The sequence below is a fragment of the Stigmatopora nigra genome, chromosome 1 (genome assembly GCF_051989575.1).
Source record: "Stigmatopora nigra isolate UIUO_SnigA chromosome 1, RoL_Snig_1.1, whole genome shotgun sequence".
Classification (NCBI taxonomy): Eukaryota; Metazoa; Chordata; class Actinopteri; order Syngnathiformes; family Syngnathidae; genus Stigmatopora; species Stigmatopora nigra.
This window is the reverse complement of record NC_135508.1, coordinates 26,391,524-26,409,130: the sequence shown is the minus strand read 5'-3', so window position 1 is coordinate 26,409,130 and position 17,607 is coordinate 26,391,524. Positions and strand designations below refer to the sequence as shown.

The window sequence follows — 17,607 nt, the reverse complement described above, 5'->3', positions numbered from 1 at the left end:
GAGGGATGGAGGGAGGGATAGAGGGAGGGAGGGATGGAAGGAGAGAGGGAGGGAGGGAGAGAGGGAGAGAGGGAGAGAGGGGAGAGAGGGGAGAGGGAGAGGGAGAGAGAGAGGGAGAGAGGGAGAGAGAGAGGGAGAGAGGGAGAGAGAGAGGGAGAGAGGGAGAGAGGGAGAGAGAAAGGGAGAGAGAAAGGGAGAGAGATAGAGAGAGAGGGAGATAGAGAGAGAGGGAGATAGAGAGAGAAGGAGAGAGAGAGGAGAGAGGAGAGAGAGAGAGAGAGAGAGAGAGAGAGAGAAGAGAGAGAGAGAGAGAGAGAGAGAGAGAGAGAGAGAGAGAGAGAGAGAGAGAGAGGGATAGAGAGAGAGAAGGATAGAGAGAGACAGGGATAGAGAGAGACAGGGATAGAGAGAGAGAGGGAGAGAGGGAGAGAGAGAGGAGAGAGGGAGGGAGAGAGGGAGAGAGATAGAGAGAGGGAGAGAGATAGAGAGAGGGAGAGAGAGAGAGGGATAGAGAGAGAGAGAGAGAGAGAGAGAGAGAGAGAGAGAGAGAGAGAGAGAGAGAGAGAGAGAGAGAGAGAGAGAGAGAGAGAGAGAGAGAGAGGGGGATAGAGAGAGAGGGTCAGAGAGAGAGGGAGGGATAGAGAGAGAGAGGGATAGAGAGAGAGAGGAGATAGAGAGAGAGAGGGATAGAGAGAGAGGATAGAGAGAGAGGGATAGAGAGAGAGGGATAGAGAGAGAGAGGGATAGAGAGAGAGGGATAGAGAGAGAGAGGGATAGAGAGAGAGAGGGATAGAGAGAGAGGGATAGAGAGAGAGGGATAGAGAGAGAGAGGGATAGAGAGAGAGGGATAGAGAGAGAGAGGGATAGAGAGAGAGAGGGATAGAGAGAGAGGGATAGAGAGAGAGGGATAGAGAGAGAGGGATAGAGAGAGAGAGGGATAGTGTCAGGAGTGGCTGGATTGCCTCTCCTGGGATGACGTCACGATAATTATCAGCTGTGGCTAATTACGTGATTAGATTATTTTTGGTATTTAAGCATTATGGTTTTCTGTGGACGCTGTCGGATCGTCTGGTTTCGTTTCCTGTTTTTCCTCGTAGTCATTGCCGTTTCCATTGACGCCACGCCGCATGTTCTTTTCGTTTGTAATGAGTGGTCAAGCCAAGTTGTTTATGTTATGTTACCCCGTTTATTAAATCAACCTACAAGAGCTACAGATCTGCCTCACCTTTCCATTTACTTCGGCGACTCTGCATCTGGGTTCAACTTCCCCTTCCGATCGCGTCGCACTACGCGGCGCGATCAAAACAGCACGATCCGACCATCATGGACCCAGCGGAGCGCCACCCACGCTCGCGCCGACGCGCTCGGCGACGCCGACCATCCACCTCGAAGACACCGACTGCTTGGAGTGTATAAGAAACCCCTCAGAATCATTTAGGAGTTTTGCAATGAACACACCGTGGTGCGGGGCTCTCAGGCACATCATCGCTGGAGATGAGTCCCAGCTGGTAGGAGAGTTAGATCCGCAGCGTACTCATACGCCCCACCACTGCTATGCACGTCGCCCTGGGAAGCCTTTACCGTTTAATCATGATGCCCAGGTGCGTTCAACCACCAGAGACCGCCCAAGTTATCTTATGCCTATGACCAGAGGAATTGATTCACCATGGAGGGAGCCTGAAGATTCTGGTGAGGAGGACATCGTTGAGGAAATTGATTTTTTCGCTGGCGTTTTCGGGAATCCGATGATGAATTCTTCGACCAATTCGGACCCCGAGACCTTCCACTGGAGGAGGATTATCCCTATTTTTCCCCCGATAATTCCTACTCCAAATACCCCGACCAGCAATTACAGAGTGGGCTAACCACCTATTATGGGGCACGACGTGATGGCGGGGGTGCTGTGCAATCCTCCCAGAGGAGGCGCCGAGCGCCACGCCGTAGAGCGAAGCGAAAGCAATGCCTGGACACACTAACCACTGTCCAAGTTACGCGCCCGACCACGTCCGTCCAAGCTCCTTTTCCGACCACGTCCGTCCAAGCTCCTTTTCCGACCACGTCCGTCCAAGCTCCTTTTCCGACCACGTCCGTCCAAGCTCCTTTTCCGACCACGTCCGTCCAAGCTCCTTTTCCGACCACGTCCCTCCAAGCTCCTTTTCCGACCACGTCCCTCCAAGCTCCTTTTCCGACCACGTCCCTCCAAGCTCCTTTTCCGACCACGTCCCTCCAAGCTCCTTTCCCGACCACGTCTTTCCAAGCTCCATTTCCGACCACGTCCCTCCAAGCTCCTTTTCCGACCACGTCCCTCCAAGCTCCTTTTCCGACCACGTCCGTCCAAGCTCCATTTCCGACCACGTCCGTCCAAGCTCCATTTCCGACCACGTCCGTCCAAGCTCCTTTTCCGACCACCACCACGCCTTTCCAAGTGCCCGAAGTTACTCGGCCGACCACGCCTTTCCAAGTGCCCGAAGTTACTCGGCCGACCACGCCTTTCCAAGTGCCCGAAGTTACTCGGCCGACCACGCTGTACCAGCAGCTCCTAAGGACTATGCAGCCCTCCCCGTTCCAAGTGGCCGAAGTCACTCGGCCGACCACGCCTTTCCAAGTGGCCGAAGTCACTCGGCCGACCATGCCTTTCCAAGTGGCCGAAGTCTCTCGGCCGACCACGCCTGTCCAAGTGGCCGAAGTTACTCGGCCGACCACGCCTGTCCTAGTGGCCGAAGTTACTCGGCCGACCACGCCTGTCCAAGTGGCCGAAGTTACTCGGCCCACCACGCCGTTTCAAGTGCCCCAAGCTCCTGTGCCAAGGCCACGCAAATTACTCCCGTTGCCTTTGGGGTCGCACCCGTACCGAAGCCACGGATCAGGTTTCTGGTGATGGACGGCCATTCAAGCACCGCTCTCCCAAGCACCGCTCTCCCAAGCGCCTGCCCGTCCAGCGCCTGCCCGTCCAGCGCCTGCCCGCCCAGAAGTGGCGACGATGCTCCGGCGCTCGAGGAAGACGGGGCCGGCGACGTCGAGAGTGGTATTTCGCCGGAGTCCCTGGAAGAAGGGACTGGCGACGTCGAGAGAGGCAATTCGCCGGAGTCCCTGGAAGAAGGGGCTGGCGACGTCGAGAGTGCCAATTCGCCGGTGCCCCTGGAGGAAGAAGCCGGTGACGTCGAGAGTGGCAATTCGCCGGAGTCCCTGGATGAAGGGGCTGGCGACGTTGAGAGTGCCAATTTGCCGTGGCCCCTGGAGGATGAAGCCGTTGACGTCAAGAGTGGTAATTCGCTGGTGCCCCTAGAGGAGGAAGACGGTGACGTCGAGAGTGGCAATGCGCCGGAGTCCCTGGAAGAAGGGGCTGGCGACGTCGAGAGTGCCAATTTGCCGTTGCCCCTAGAGGATGGGGCCGGTGACGTCAAGAGTGGTAATTCGCTTGAGTCCCTGGAAGAAGGGGCTGGCGACGTCAAGAGTGGAAATTCGCCGGAGTCCCTGGAAGAAGGGGCTGGCGACGTCAAGAGTGGTAATTCGCCGGAGTCCCTGGAAGAAGGGGCTGGCGACGTCAAGAGTGGTAATTCGCCGGAGTCCCTGGATGAAGGGGCTGGCGACGTCAAGAGTGGTAATTCGCCGGAGTCCCTGGATGAAGAAGCCGGCGACGTCGAGAGTGGTAATTCGCCGGAGTCCCTGGATGAAGAAGCCGGCGACGTCGAGAGTGGCAATTCGCCGGTGCCCCTGGAGGACAGGGCCGGCGACGTCCAGAGAAGCAATGCTCCGGTTTCCCGGGAGGAGAGAGTTGTCCACCCCCCGAGCATACAGGGTAAGGTGCCCGACCGTACTAAACTTCTAATATCTCCTGAAGGCAGGCAGTTTGGCCAAGACTTAAAGGACCAGCTGGGATGCCTACCGGACCGACCACTGCCTCGTCTCGTTTCTGGCTGGCACGGATGCCCGCCAGACCTGCCCTTGCCTCGTCTCGTTTCTGGCCGGCGCGGACGCCCGCCGGACCGACCACTGCCTCGTCTCGTTTCTGGCCGGCGCGGACGCCCGCCGGACCGACCACTGCCTCGTCTCGTTTCTGGCCGGCGCGGACGCCCGCCGGACCGACCACTGCCTCGTCTGGTTTCTGGCCGGCGCGGACGCCTGCCGGACCGACCACTGCCTCGTCTCGTTTCTGGCCGGCGCGGACGCCCGCCGGATCGACCACAGCCTCGTCTCGTTTCTGGCCGGCGCGGACGCCCGCCGGATCGACCACAGCCTCGTCTCGTTTCTGGCCGGCGCGGACGCCCGCCGGATCGACCTCAGCCTCGTCTCGTTTCTGGCCGTCGCGGACGCCCGCCAGACCTGCCACTGACTCGTCTCGTTTCTGGCCGGCGCGGACGCCCACCGGATCGACCACAGCCTCGTCTTGTTTCTGGCCGACACGGACGCCCGCCAGACTTGCCTCTGCCCCGTCTTGTTTCTGACCGGCACGGACGCCCGCCAGACCTGCCACTGACTCGTCTCGTTTCTGGCCGGCACGGACGCCCGCCGGACCGACTACTGCCTCGTCTTGTTTCAGGCTGGCGCGGACGCCCGCCGGAGCGACCTCTCCGTCTGTTCTTGGGTTGGTGTGGAAGACCTCCGGACAATTCTAAATCTCCCACCCACCCTCCCTGCTTGTTCCCGTTTTTCATGTTGTAATTGACCTTGGGACGTCTAGAATCCGTCCCTTAGAGGGGATGTACTGTCAGGAGTGGCTGGATTGCCTCTCCTGGCATGACGTCACGATAATTATCAGCTGTGGCTAATTACGTGATTAGATTATTTTTGGTATTTAAGCATTATGGTTTTCTGTGGACGCTGTCGGATCGTCTGGTTTCGTTTCCTGTTTTTCCTCGTAGTCATTGCCGTTTCCATTGACGCCACGCCGCATGTTCTTTTCGTTTGTAATGAGTGGTCAAGCCAAGTTGTTTATGAAATGTTACCCCGTTTATTAAATCAACCTATAAGAGCTACAGATCTGCCTCACCTTTCCATTTACTTCGGCGACTCTGCATCTGGGTTCAACTTCCCCTCCGATCGCGTCGCACTACGCGGCGCGATCATAACAGATAGAGAGAGAGAGAGGGATAGAGAGAGAGAGAGGGATAGAGAGAGAGAGGGATAGAGAGAGAGGGATAAAGAGATGGGGATTCAAATCCTGCACTGCCATTGTATACACTCATTTTTACACTTGCTACAAACGAATATCAGCTCCAAATATCGGTTATCAGGCTCCTCTAACTAAAAATATTGCATTTACTCACATAAGCCATCACCTATTATACAAAATACGGTTTATTTTTCCTTGAATTTTATTCATACACGACAAAATGAATTTTGCCTTGTGTTTTATCTGTTTATCTCTTCTTATTTTGACATAAATGACAGCATCGGCCGCATTGTCTTGCGTCATGACGTCACGTCTCCATTGCGTCATGACATAGCGCCGCCATTTTGTCGTGACATCATCGTGTCATCGTGCCGTCAACTTGCAGTTTCGTGCATGTCGTACTTTTATGCGCATATACGCCGTATATTTTTTGTCTGACAAAATCGGCTTTTATGCAAATAAAAGCCCATATCGGTCGATCTCTAACCCATTTTGCTGAAAGACACCCTTTAAAAAACCCTGGCACTGTTTAATTTTTCTACTTTATGGACACAGTGTTTAGTTTGACAGAAAAAAAACATGCTAAAGGGTATTGTGTGTTTTATGTTGAGACTAAATCTGATTAGGCTAATCAGAGGCCAAACCTGCTCAATTTTAAGCCAAAATACTCCCAAATACGACATTGGCAATCATATTTGTCCCTTTCTTCCTCATTTTCATTTTCTGCATTTAATTAATTTCTGTCCACCACTTCAAAACCTAAATCTCGTAAGTCTAACTTTCATAAGAAAAAGAGGGCTTTCAAGTTACATACTCACCATAAGCAGTCATGGTACCCACATAAGGCCCATCCATAACACTTTGATTCTCCTCTGCTAAGGCCTTGATGTAGTGTTTGCTCAGGTCCAGGATCTGTTGCCGGAGCACAGCGCTGTTCTCGTGGCTGGCTCGCTGCTGGATGGTGAAGTGTAGGAGCATCATTCCCCAGATAAACCCAAAGCTAACCAGGAGTAAACCTAGTTTTTGGGACGATAGCTTCCATAAGAATGGTGTAGCCATGCTTAATGAATGATATATAATTTAACTATTGGAAAGCTGCAACAGTCCAAGTGCTCATGGCATGATTAGTTGTATTGGGGCTGCGTTGTTCACTAGGAAAAGGTCCGCAAATTTGTAATGTCTTTCTGTAGCCCATGTTAATAACAAAATGGCATCTCATGCTCCAACATTTATTCTGCAGAAGAAAAAGAAAGGGAAAATGGCAAATAAGCAAGGACAGTTGGTTGGTTTCTGATACAAAGAAATGTAATTTTAAAAAGTCCGGAAGAAAGCATTAACAATTTACTGTATTGACCCAAATATAAGACGGTATTTTTGCACGACTCAAAATGTCAGATGTCTTTATTTGGTGTTAGACATTATATCCATAACGCTAAATGGTGCCAGATATCTTTAAAGCGAATGCTGAACACGAATGGGCAATGCGGTTATTGCAATTTTGTTGTTTTATCACAGTAGATTGGTTAATTAACCCGTCAAAAACCATCACCCGTTCATTTAGAAAGGTGATTGCATTTTAGTTTACATGTTTAAACGTTCTAATATTAAGATGTGATAGATTGTTTTGTGATGATTTGAATGAGCAAAAATAACATTGTTTTTCACTCGAATATAATGTTATGCACATTTGTTTGAGATGTACTATATTTCCAAACCTAAAGGGCGCACTTAAGTCTACATTTTTCTATAAAATGGTTGATGCGGCCAATCGGTCGGTGCACCTTGTGTATGCAGTAAATTCCAAATTTTGTATGACTCTGACTGCTTTACTGACTGGTTTCATTTCTTGCTGACACGCTACTTTCTGCAGTCAACATAGCGGACGTTCACCCTCAAGATAGCCCGCCTGCAAATTACATGCATTACGGTAAATCCATTCAAAACATCTTAGACGAGCAGCGAGGCAGTTGACTTCTGTGTGCTCATGGGGCTTTTAACCCAAAGAAGCACTCTCAATAGTCAAAGAAACAACACCGTATTGTCGAGCTGGGCGACATGAAAAAAATTGTTATCACGATAAAAAAATGGTTAATATCGATAATTATCACCATAACTATCACATTTGTTTCAAATTTGTAACTTCAGACTTCTGTGAATAAGTACATACATTTCTTCCCTCATTTAAAAAAATGTTTGTTGTTCTGTTGTGCAATAAAGATATATATATATATATATATATATATATATATATATATATATATATATATATATATATATATATATATATATATATGTATATCTTTATTGCACAACAGAACAACAAACATATTTTTTTAAATGAGGGAAGAAATGTATATACTTATTCACAGAAGTCTGAAGTTACAAATTTGAAACAAATGTGATAGTTATGGTGATAATTATCGATATTAACCATTTTTTTATTGTGATAACAATTTTTTTCATATATATATATATATATATATATATATATATATATATATATATATATATATATATATATATATATATATATATATATATATATATATATATATATATATATATATATATATATATATATATATATATATATATATATATATATATATATATATATATATATATATATATATATATATATATAAATATATATATATATATATAAATATATATATATATATATATATATATATATATATATATATATATATATATATATATATATATATATATATATATATATATATATATATATATATATATATATATATATATATATATATATATATATATATATATGTGTATATGTATAGGCCTAGTCATAGGCATATATATATGTATGTATATATTCAGTTGTATATATATATATATATATATATATATATATGAAAAAAATTGTTATCACAATAAAAAAATGGTTAATATCGATAATTATCACCATAACTATCACATTTGTTTCAAATTTGTAACTTCAGACTTCTGTGAATAAGTATATACATTTCTTCCCTCATTTAAAAAATATATATATATATATATATATATATATATATATATATATATATATATATATATATATATATATATATATATATATATATATATATATATATATATATATATATATATATATATATATATATATTTATATATACAACTGAATATATGTATGTATGTATGTATATATACATATATATATGCCTATGCCTATGACTAGGCCTATACATATATACATATACACATATACACGTATACACACGTATACACACGTATACACGCATACACATCGCACACACACCGCACACACACCGCACCGCACACCGCACCGCACCGCACACCGCACCGCACACCGCACCGCACACCGCACCGCACACCGCACACCGCAACCGCACCGCACCGCACACCGCACCGCACACCGCACCGCACACCGCACGGCACACCGCACCGCACACCGCACCGCACACCGCAACCGCACCGCACACCGCACCGCACACACACACCGCACACACACACCGCACGCACACACCGCACGCACACACCGCGCGCACACACACACACACAGCGCGCACACACACACACACACACACACACAGCGCGCGCACACACACACACACAGCGCACGCGCGCACACACACACACACAGCGCACACACACACACACACAGCGCGCGCACACACACGCACACACACAGCGCGCGCACACACACACACACACACAGCGCGCGCGCACACACACACACAGCGCACGCGCGCACACACACACAGCGCACGCACGCACGCACGCGCGCACGCACGCACGCACGCACACACGCACACACACAGCGCGCGCGCACACACACACACACAGCGCACGCGCGCACACACACACACACAGCGCACGCACGCACGCACGCACACACACACTTACATATAGTTTTTTTTAACTACTCGTTTAAAAAAAAACAATTTGCTTAGTTACTGCAACAACAAAAAAGATACGCCGCCGGTTAAAGGCAATGAAACGAGCTCCGTCTGGTCAGTGTTCGCTGCGACAGGATGCTAGTAAATTGAGAAATGCGTAGCTACACTGTGTTGCACAAGTTATACTGTATTGCTAATGTGTTACACACGTTATACTGTGTTGCTAATGCGTTACACAAGCTATACGGTGTTGCTAATGTTTTACACAAGCTATACGGTGTTGCTAATGTGTTACACACGTTATACTGTGTTGCTAATGCGTTACACAAGCTATACGGTGTTGCTAATGTTTTACACAAGATATAACACATGCTCTGTAAAAACATTGACACCCCTTTTGCGCTCTACGGTAAATGAAAGAGCCGCACTGACAGTGAAACGAGCTAGCGTTAACCTTAACTCGACGGTGGTAGCCCCCTTGCAGTTCCCTTTGCTGTTGTTAACTAATAAGGTGTGCCTGCTACAATTGTCTACTACGACCGCAGTAACTTCTGGTTTGAAACTGCATTTTAGTCAACCACCACTCAGTCCATGACGAAACAAGAACCCCCGCAAAGACAAGGTAACTAGCCCAGGCCCAGGAAAGGATCGACTACGCCGTACGTCAAATGTCGCGAACTTACCTCATTTATTTCATTTTTTCCTGATAGACAGTTGCACGGCGGAGCGATAGGAAATTCACAAAATATCCATGAAGGGGACGACGAACGGTGTATATTGGCTGGCTGTATGGTAATTCTAGATGCAGCGCATGAGCCTCTCGATTTGCTCTGCCTACTGGCAAAAATCGAGTGAGGAAACCATCTGCAAAGTAAAATCTGCAGTTGAAGCGCAAAACCACATTAAATATTGACTATAACTGTTTTCAATTCAATATTTCTGTAGTTTTTTATTTATTTTTTAAAGAATTTAGTATAAAACATTTGGATTATTTGATTAAGGTGAAAGCTGATCATGAAAATTAAACAAAAATGACAAGACGTTCACTTAGAAGACTTTCAATGAATGTTTTGTTTTCACTCCCATCTTCTGGTAGAGATGACTACTACAACGTAAACTATTGAAATATTGGACACTGGCACTCGAAATTAAAGATTTTAAATTCAACAATCACGTAGTTTACCCACAAATTAAGTCTTAGAATTTTATCAAAGAGTATTCCGAAATAAATGATCAATATTCACATTCACTATTGAATTTATCCAAAACAATACAGTGATTCTTTTACATACAGATAGATGTTAGTACATCGGCCTTACCGTTTTGGGGCTCTGGGTTAAAATCCAGGTAGGTCTGGCTGATCACTCTAAATTACCCCTATCCTGTGTGTGAGCGTTGTTCGTCTCTGTGTATTTTTGATCGGCTGGCTACCGAGATATAATCAAGGTGGAAAATATTTTGGGAAATTTGGAATTGATTTCTGAAACTGCATATCAGCCCCTTTTCAGGAATGGCAGTGACGGATTATGGCAGAAATATTTTATCCTATTAAAGTTTAATGAAATGAGCAGCAAAGTCAAAATTCGAAACTTACGGTGTGAATGAACAAATAAGATGCCCTGCGAAATGGGAGTTTGGAAGCATTGGAAAAAAGCTCAAATTTGTAGATAAACTTTCGTGGGTGGGCTACCATATTGACTCATGAGAAGTCTCATGTCGCAAAAAGGGGATTTAGGGCTGAATGCAGCACCATTAAACAACTTTTGGGTTAATTTGTTTTCTAAACATAACATTTCTTGGAAGGAATTGTTTGGTTGGTGCTCCACATAAGCTCCAGGGCAATACATGACCAAGGTATGGTCAATTCCCCACAAATATATTCATTTCAAAAACTCTGTATGTATACTATGAAACAACTTTTGGGTTACCAATTTGTTTTCTAAAAATACAATTTCTTACAAGGAAGTATTCGATTGGTGCTCCACATAATATAGGAAAAATTTGGAGCCAACGTTGGGATACTTTCACAAAAGCCCAAGAGTTTATTATAAAAATCATTGTTAATTAATATTAATATAGTAATATGCACTAATACATGAATGTAGGATTTATTTGGACGAAAAAGGGAAAACTAAAGAAATAATCCTGGACTTTCGCAAACACAGCTCAGATCTGGCCCCACTCCTCATAAATGGAATATGTGTAGACGGGGTCCAGTCCTTTAAATTCCTGGGGGTCCAATTCACATATAAGCTCTCCTGATCTACAAACACCACAGCAGTAGTGAACAAGGCCCAGAAACAATTCCTCAGGGTACTCAGGAGGAACAACTTGGACACTAAGCTTCTGGTAACCTTCTATAGAGCTATTTTCGAGAACATCCTGGTATACTGCATCACATCGTGGTACGCTGCAACAGGGCAGCAGACAATAGCAGAGAGTGACTAACACTGCCCAGAAGACCGTCGGCTGCTCTCTGCCTTTACTGGAAAACATTTCCAGCCCTTGTTACCTCAGCAGAGCCAGGAAGTTTGTCGGGGACCCATACCACCCTGGTCACAACCTGTTCCAACTGCTACCCTCTGGCAGAGGCTATAGGTCTCACAAAGTACGGACAAATAGGCTTAAGGACAGTTTTTTCCCCACATCCACCAGGACTCTAAACTTGCAGTAACACGACACACAATTCCTTCCGTGTAATAACTTCGCAGTGAGGTAACATGAAAAGACGTTGGGTGGTGATCTACCTCCTACTGGCTGACTGAAGGTAAATGAGAGACAATGAGAGGTAAATGATCTGCTCAGGGGCTGATGCAATGTGTCCATCACGACAGAATGCTGAGTCTGAAATTATCACTTATTTGGGTCTTTGCCGGGAAAATGCACCTTATAGAGAAGCATTACCAATTTCGTCATGCGCAGCCGGGTTTAATGAAAATTAGGCTTTTCTCGAGTCAATGATTATGACAGAGATCCTTAGGCAGATGATCCCAAGCATCGACAATCCATTTCAAGTAAACTTCCATTGTTGGTGCTCACATTTTGGCAAATTTGGTGTATGTAGCTCTCCTCGCCATGCAACATCCAGTTCTCGTAGAACTGTCGGACTTTGGCCATGAACGGGGTGTTCCAGTAGAACTCGGGGGCCTGTATAAATTTAGTGCAGCTGCCTGGAATCAAGGCCACATCAATATGGAGCTTCTTCAATTGCTTTTGGTGGCATTGCTAATGTATGATTCCCAGACAAGAAGTGGCTTGCAATCTGAACACCTTCTCAGGTTGAGAAAAACCTCTATTTCACTGGCATGCCGCTCCATTTATCAATCCCTTCCCATAGTGACGTTCAATTAGAGGGTGCCGTTCAATTTTTAAATTCTTTCACCAAGGTGCCGTTTTATCAGAGGTGCCGTTCAAATAGAGGTTTATATATTTTTTCTTGCGCCCACTTTCATCAGGCCTTTTCTTCTAAATACAACTGTTAGGTTTATCATTATTATAAATTAGCTTAAAATATAAACATTACATATGTGCTTGCAATGAAGAACACTGCTTATTTTGGATTAAAAAAACATTACATATATGAACGATTTGCTTATCAAGAATGTTAGGTTCATTGTTATTATAAATGTGATATTAATACAAGGCATTTTAATACATCTCTTGCAAAAGAAGTGCTCGCTCCAAAGTTAACCAAAACACCTTTGGAGGTCACTTCTCCTATACACCTGGACTTCTTTAGACTATGGTCCACAGCAAGACAACTGTAGCATGGAACTTTGAAGACGGTTAACAACAAGCTTTTGGCAACTGTGGATAATAGTTTTGAGACTCTGAATAATGTTTAGACTTCTGTTATGCATGTTGTTTAAATCTTATGAATATATTGGCAAAAGGGACACCGGGGTCTTCAGAATCATCTGACCAGAGGCGCCTGTGGATGGATTCTCATCTTGCAAGAATAAAAGGATATGGTCTCAGATGCCTCCATTATTGAAGGGTGAACTCGGGAATACTTATTGGTGAACCTATCAACAACTAGCAGGTCGAAAAAAATGTATCCCAACAATCAAGCGATCGGGGTCCTGCAGCGACATGTGGGTATTGGGCTAGACCTGCCAATTGGCTTAATAATTGTTTGTTCATGTCAAGCCATTGTGGCCTTACTGCTTTTACAATTGTTTGTTAGGACAGTGGAATGTAGGATAAGCCAGCTAGCTGGCCTTGCAATTGTTTGTTCGCACCACGAATTGTAAGATAGCTAACTAGCTAGCCTTGCAATTGTTTCCTTGTATTGTGGAATATGGCCAACTCGCTTTGAAACTGTTTGTTCGAAACGCGCAATATAAGATAGGCTGCGGCAGTTTGTATGAGCTATAAAAATATCGTGTTTGCATACAAATTAAACCTGCTAATGTCTAACCACATTATCCCAAAGTTTTGTTTACATAAGCTCTGTCCTACATCACTGTCTTAGAAATATTACCCTATAGTTCCTTTATAAAAACTGAGCTAGTGTTCATTCAGAGAGAATTGCGAGGAAGGCAGGCTGTGAGAGGTTCACAGCTGTCGGAGCATTCTTCAACCATCCTGCAGTCCGGTAATAAACCTATTTCCTATTTAAATTGATCTCACTCTTTCTTAACCTGCTCCTGAAGTTGTATTTTCAGACCTATCAGCGGGTGTGTTTATGTGTGTGTTACTATATGTTAAAGATGAAAAATTAATGACCATTTGATGATTAATTCATGTTTATTTACTTAAAAATTGTTGAAATAACAATAAGAACAAACATATATCTGCTGTAATTATCTATTTTCAAATGGTAAGGGGGCATCCTCTCTTTATGCCTTCTTTAAAAATCAGAACAAGTTAAATATGAAATTTACCAGATCGACTAAAGCAGAAGTAACTAAAACACAAAGCAAATTATCGTCATGCAAACATATTATACCCTTTGCCATTTTCTCAATTTTAACAGTTCGGAAAATTCAAAAATGCAGCAAGACCGAAAAAGCTGATCACATGGACAAAGATAAGACCTTCTGGAGGAAAGTTCTGTGGTCAGACGTAACCAAAATCGAGCTGTTTGGGCACAATTTCCAGCAATATGTTTGGAGGACATAAGGTGAGGCCTTTAACCCCAAGTACACCATGCCAACCAACAAGCACGGTGGTGGTAGTATTATTCTCTGGGGCTCTTTTGCTGCCAACGTAACTGGTGCTTTATAGAGAGTAAATGGGATAATGAAGAAGTAGGATTGCCTTCAAATTCTTCAAGATAACCTTAAGTCATCTGCCCAAAGATTGGGTCTTGGGCACAATTGGGTGTTCCAACAGCACAATGACCCCAAACACATCAAATGTGGTCATGGAATGGCTAAATCAGCCTGGAATTAAGGTTTTCGAATGGCCTTCCCAAAGTCCTGACTTAAACTGATAGGTCTAAAAATACAACTTCGGGAGCAGGTTAAGAAAGAGTGAAATCAATTTGAATAGGAAATAGGTTTATTACCGGACTGCAAAGTGGAGAGTTAGAGCTCTAACAGTGGAGCGCTGTTCAGCGCGATGTTCCTGCAACTTTCTCTAAATCAGGGGTGGCCAACCAGTCAGAGACCAAGAGCCACATTTTTTACTGTGTTACCGCAAAGAGCCACATTTTTTACTGTTACCGCAAAGAGCCACATCACACACATACCTTTGCTCAGCCAGATTTATTGTAAATGTCACACACCAGCATAGTAATGACATAAATTGACTCCTACAGTACTAACAGCACAGGCCAGTCATTATCAACAATGAACATTGTGTGCACTGTCTCACACAGACAAACTCTCAGTTCAACCAAGTCCACAAACAAAAATATAATAATTTATAATAGCGTTTTTCTTTTACTATGCATGTTACTTAGTGGGACTTCTGTCATAAAATCAGAGCCTATTTTTGCGCAACATTCGCTCCTTGTGAGCTGTCATTTATTATGAATGGCTTTTAACTAGCGCGCCCACCACGTGGGTGTACACTTCGCTCTCCTATTGGCTGCTCCCGACTGAGCACTCTCGCCTTGGTCTGCCTCGCAGGGGGTGTGGCTTTTTCAGCCGACGCTCGATCTTTGGGATACTTTTTGTGTGCGCGACGCCGTTCATTGTCGCTTCTGGTTCACGGGAGCTCTCCCACTCTGTTAAAAACGTTTACTCAAATGACCTTGCTCCTGCTGGGAAACTTTGAGTTATTTTCATCCCAAGCACATGCGCATTGGACGAAAATACCGTATCGAACTCAAGCGAAGCGCACACGCAAATAAAAATAAAACACAAATACAAACTTTGATATGGACGTAAGAGCCGCATGAAACCGGGCAAAGAGCCGCATGCGGCTCGCGAGCCGCGGGTTGGCCACCCCTGCTCTAAATGAACCGTGGGTCCGTCTTTATATAGGCAAAACAGGGTAAGTTTTCTAAGACCGCGGGGTAGGACAAAGTTTATGCAAACAAACTTTGGGCTGATACGGTTAGACATTTGCAGGGCTAAGTTGTATACAAACACGATATTTTTTATAGCTCACACAAAATGCCGTAGCCTATCTTACATCGCGTAATTCGAACAAACAATTGCAAGAATAGCTAGTTGGCCTATCTTGATTTCTACAATCTTAACAAACAATAGTAAAATCAGTTTGGCCAGTCTATCTTATATTCTACAATCTGAAAAAATAATCACAAGGCCAGACAGTTGGACTATCTTGTATTTCGCGATCTTAACAAACAATAATAAAATCAGTTTGGCCAGTCTACCTTACATACTACGATCTGAACAAACAATTAAAAGGCCTGCTATTTCGCCGATCCTACATTCCACTGGCTAAACAAACAATTGTAAAACCAGTTTGGCCACCTGGCTCGACATGAAACAACAATTATTAAGCCAGTCAGCTAAGTCTCTCCCACAAAACCCCATTGAAAACTTGTGGAAAATGCGGAAGAAACAAGTCAATGTCAGAAAGCCATCAAATTTAACTGCACTGCACCAATTCTATCAACAGAAGTGGTCAAAGATTCAACCAGAAGCTTGCCAGAAGCTTGTGGATGGCTACCAAAAGGGCCTAATTGAAGTGAAGGCAACGTGTTATGAACACATCCTTTTTTGACCCCTATTTAGGGGCCATATATTTCTATGGAACAACTCAACAACTATATACAGGAATCTCGAAACCCACCAGGGAAGGAAGTCTCGAGCACTGAACTGTGAGGCAGGTATGCTATCCACTTAATCACTGTACAACTTGGTTGCACATCAGAACATTTATTGTATTGGAGTGCCCAGCCCGACACCCAAGAATTAATCTAATCAAAAACTTGTGGCATGACGGAAAAATGCTCTTTCTGAGGCAAAAAACCAAGAACTGTACATTAATTGTGGAATACTGTTCAGAAATCTTGGCATGGTATAACTTTGAAAGATGTCACATGTTGGTTGACGCCATGCCACGAAGAAAATATTCAAATAAAATATTACTTTAATGATTCAAAGGATCGGTATTAAATCCTAGAAATGAAATCGTTGGTACTAAATATTTTCTAATTTTTTGCCAACGGAAGATTGCTCTTTGTGTTTAAAAAAAATTCCTTTCAACAAAATACCAATTTGCCCAGCCTTAAGAGACGTGTATATCACAAATGCTGGTTTCCTTGGCTTTTCTGAGAATCTATTGGGAATCTCCACTCATAACATTGGCCTCCTTCCTACCTATTATTTTGAACATTGTTGTACTGCAGCCTTTTACTCATAAATTTGGCTAATACTCAAATCTTGATAGTCCTGTTAGCAGAGCCTTGCTGTAGTTAGTATTATCATACTTGTTGGATCAACTATAAACATAAATATAGACTTTCTGTGAGAGTCCAACCATTCTTTTGCTTCTTAATCACAATCCGACCTAGAGGGACAATTGGGAATAATGTTGGGTCATGTTTTACTCCGAGATGAGACAAAATAATATTTCACAAGATACAAAGTTCTATTTTTTTCACTAAATAAGTCACAACTAATAAAAAGTCACAGGCCCAGCTAAAAAAAAACAAAACAATGCAACTTGTGGTACAGAAATTACAGTAATAAATGTGTTAGTGAGAGTCACTTATGCAAAGTTTAGACTTTCAAAGAGCCTTTCTGGGACTTCACTGAGCTTTTGGTGAACTGATGTAGCAGGACATTATCAGTTCCCATTCTCCTTTGCACGTCCTTTGTGTCCTCCTTGACTGCTCTGTTACGGTGTCACTTGGGCGTTTATTTGCATTTTCGGAGACTTCAGCATCTGCTTCCTCAGAATGTTGCAGACGTTCCTGGTTGCACTATTGGCCTGTTAGTTTAAGAACATATGTAGTCAGGTGATATTTTCAAAACATTTAAAAAATAAACATGGATGTTACGGCTGGCAGCCTGGACACACACTATGTAGGAGGTGTGTGCTTTCTTTTCTTTACAGGTACCTGCAGCTGTGGCTCCACCCCTGAGACAAAGCCCTGTCCAGGCCAACACAGCTGTAAATAATTCCCCAATCATCCCTCCTTCAATCAAGATTCACTTCCGGCCCTTATTTAAA

The 17,607-nt window shown here is 44.2% G+C and overlaps 2 protein-coding genes and 1 long non-coding RNA gene across 7 annotated transcripts in view; 1 reads left to right on the top strand and 2 right to left on the bottom strand.

Annotated features, from left to right (window-relative positions):
- Window positions 1-13,414, bottom strand: part of mgat5 (alpha-1,6-mannosylglycoprotein 6-beta-N-acetylglucosaminyltransferase) — a 115,061-nt gene extending 101,647 nt beyond the window's left edge. Inside the window, exons 1-2 of one of the 4 annotated variants that reach the window (XM_077727020.1) lie at window positions 9,693-13,414; window positions 5,932-6,347 (exon numbers count right to left, since the gene is read on the bottom strand). In XM_077727020.1, coding sequence (XP_077583146.1) covers window positions 5,932-6,172 — 241 coding nt within the window. In that variant the 5' untranslated portion in view covers window positions 6,173-6,347; window positions 9,693-13,414. The remainder of the gene's footprint in view (window positions 1-5,931; window positions 6,348-9,692) is intronic. The other 3 variants (XM_077727012.1, XM_077726997.1, XM_077727006.1) reach the window with 3 other exon arrangements.
- Window positions 9,123-10,055, top strand: LOC144203573 (uncharacterized). The gene is made up of 2 exons (XR_013327718.1): window positions 9,123-9,631; window positions 9,720-10,055. It is a non-coding gene; the product is annotated as an uncharacterized LOC144203573 (long non-coding RNA).
- Window positions 13,415-13,666: 252 nt separating the features above from the next.
- LOC144206651 (uncharacterized) overlaps window positions 13,667-17,607 on the bottom strand; it is a 56,466-nt gene continuing 52,525 nt past the window's right edge. For both annotated transcript variants that reach the window (XM_077731735.1, XM_077731726.1), the window contains one exon: window positions 13,667-17,364. Coding sequence is in view for 1 of the 2 variants with exons in the window: in XM_077731726.1 (XP_077587852.1) it covers window positions 17,328-17,364 (37 nt within the window). In the remaining variant the exon portion in view is untranslated. The remainder of the gene's footprint in view (window positions 17,365-17,607) is intronic.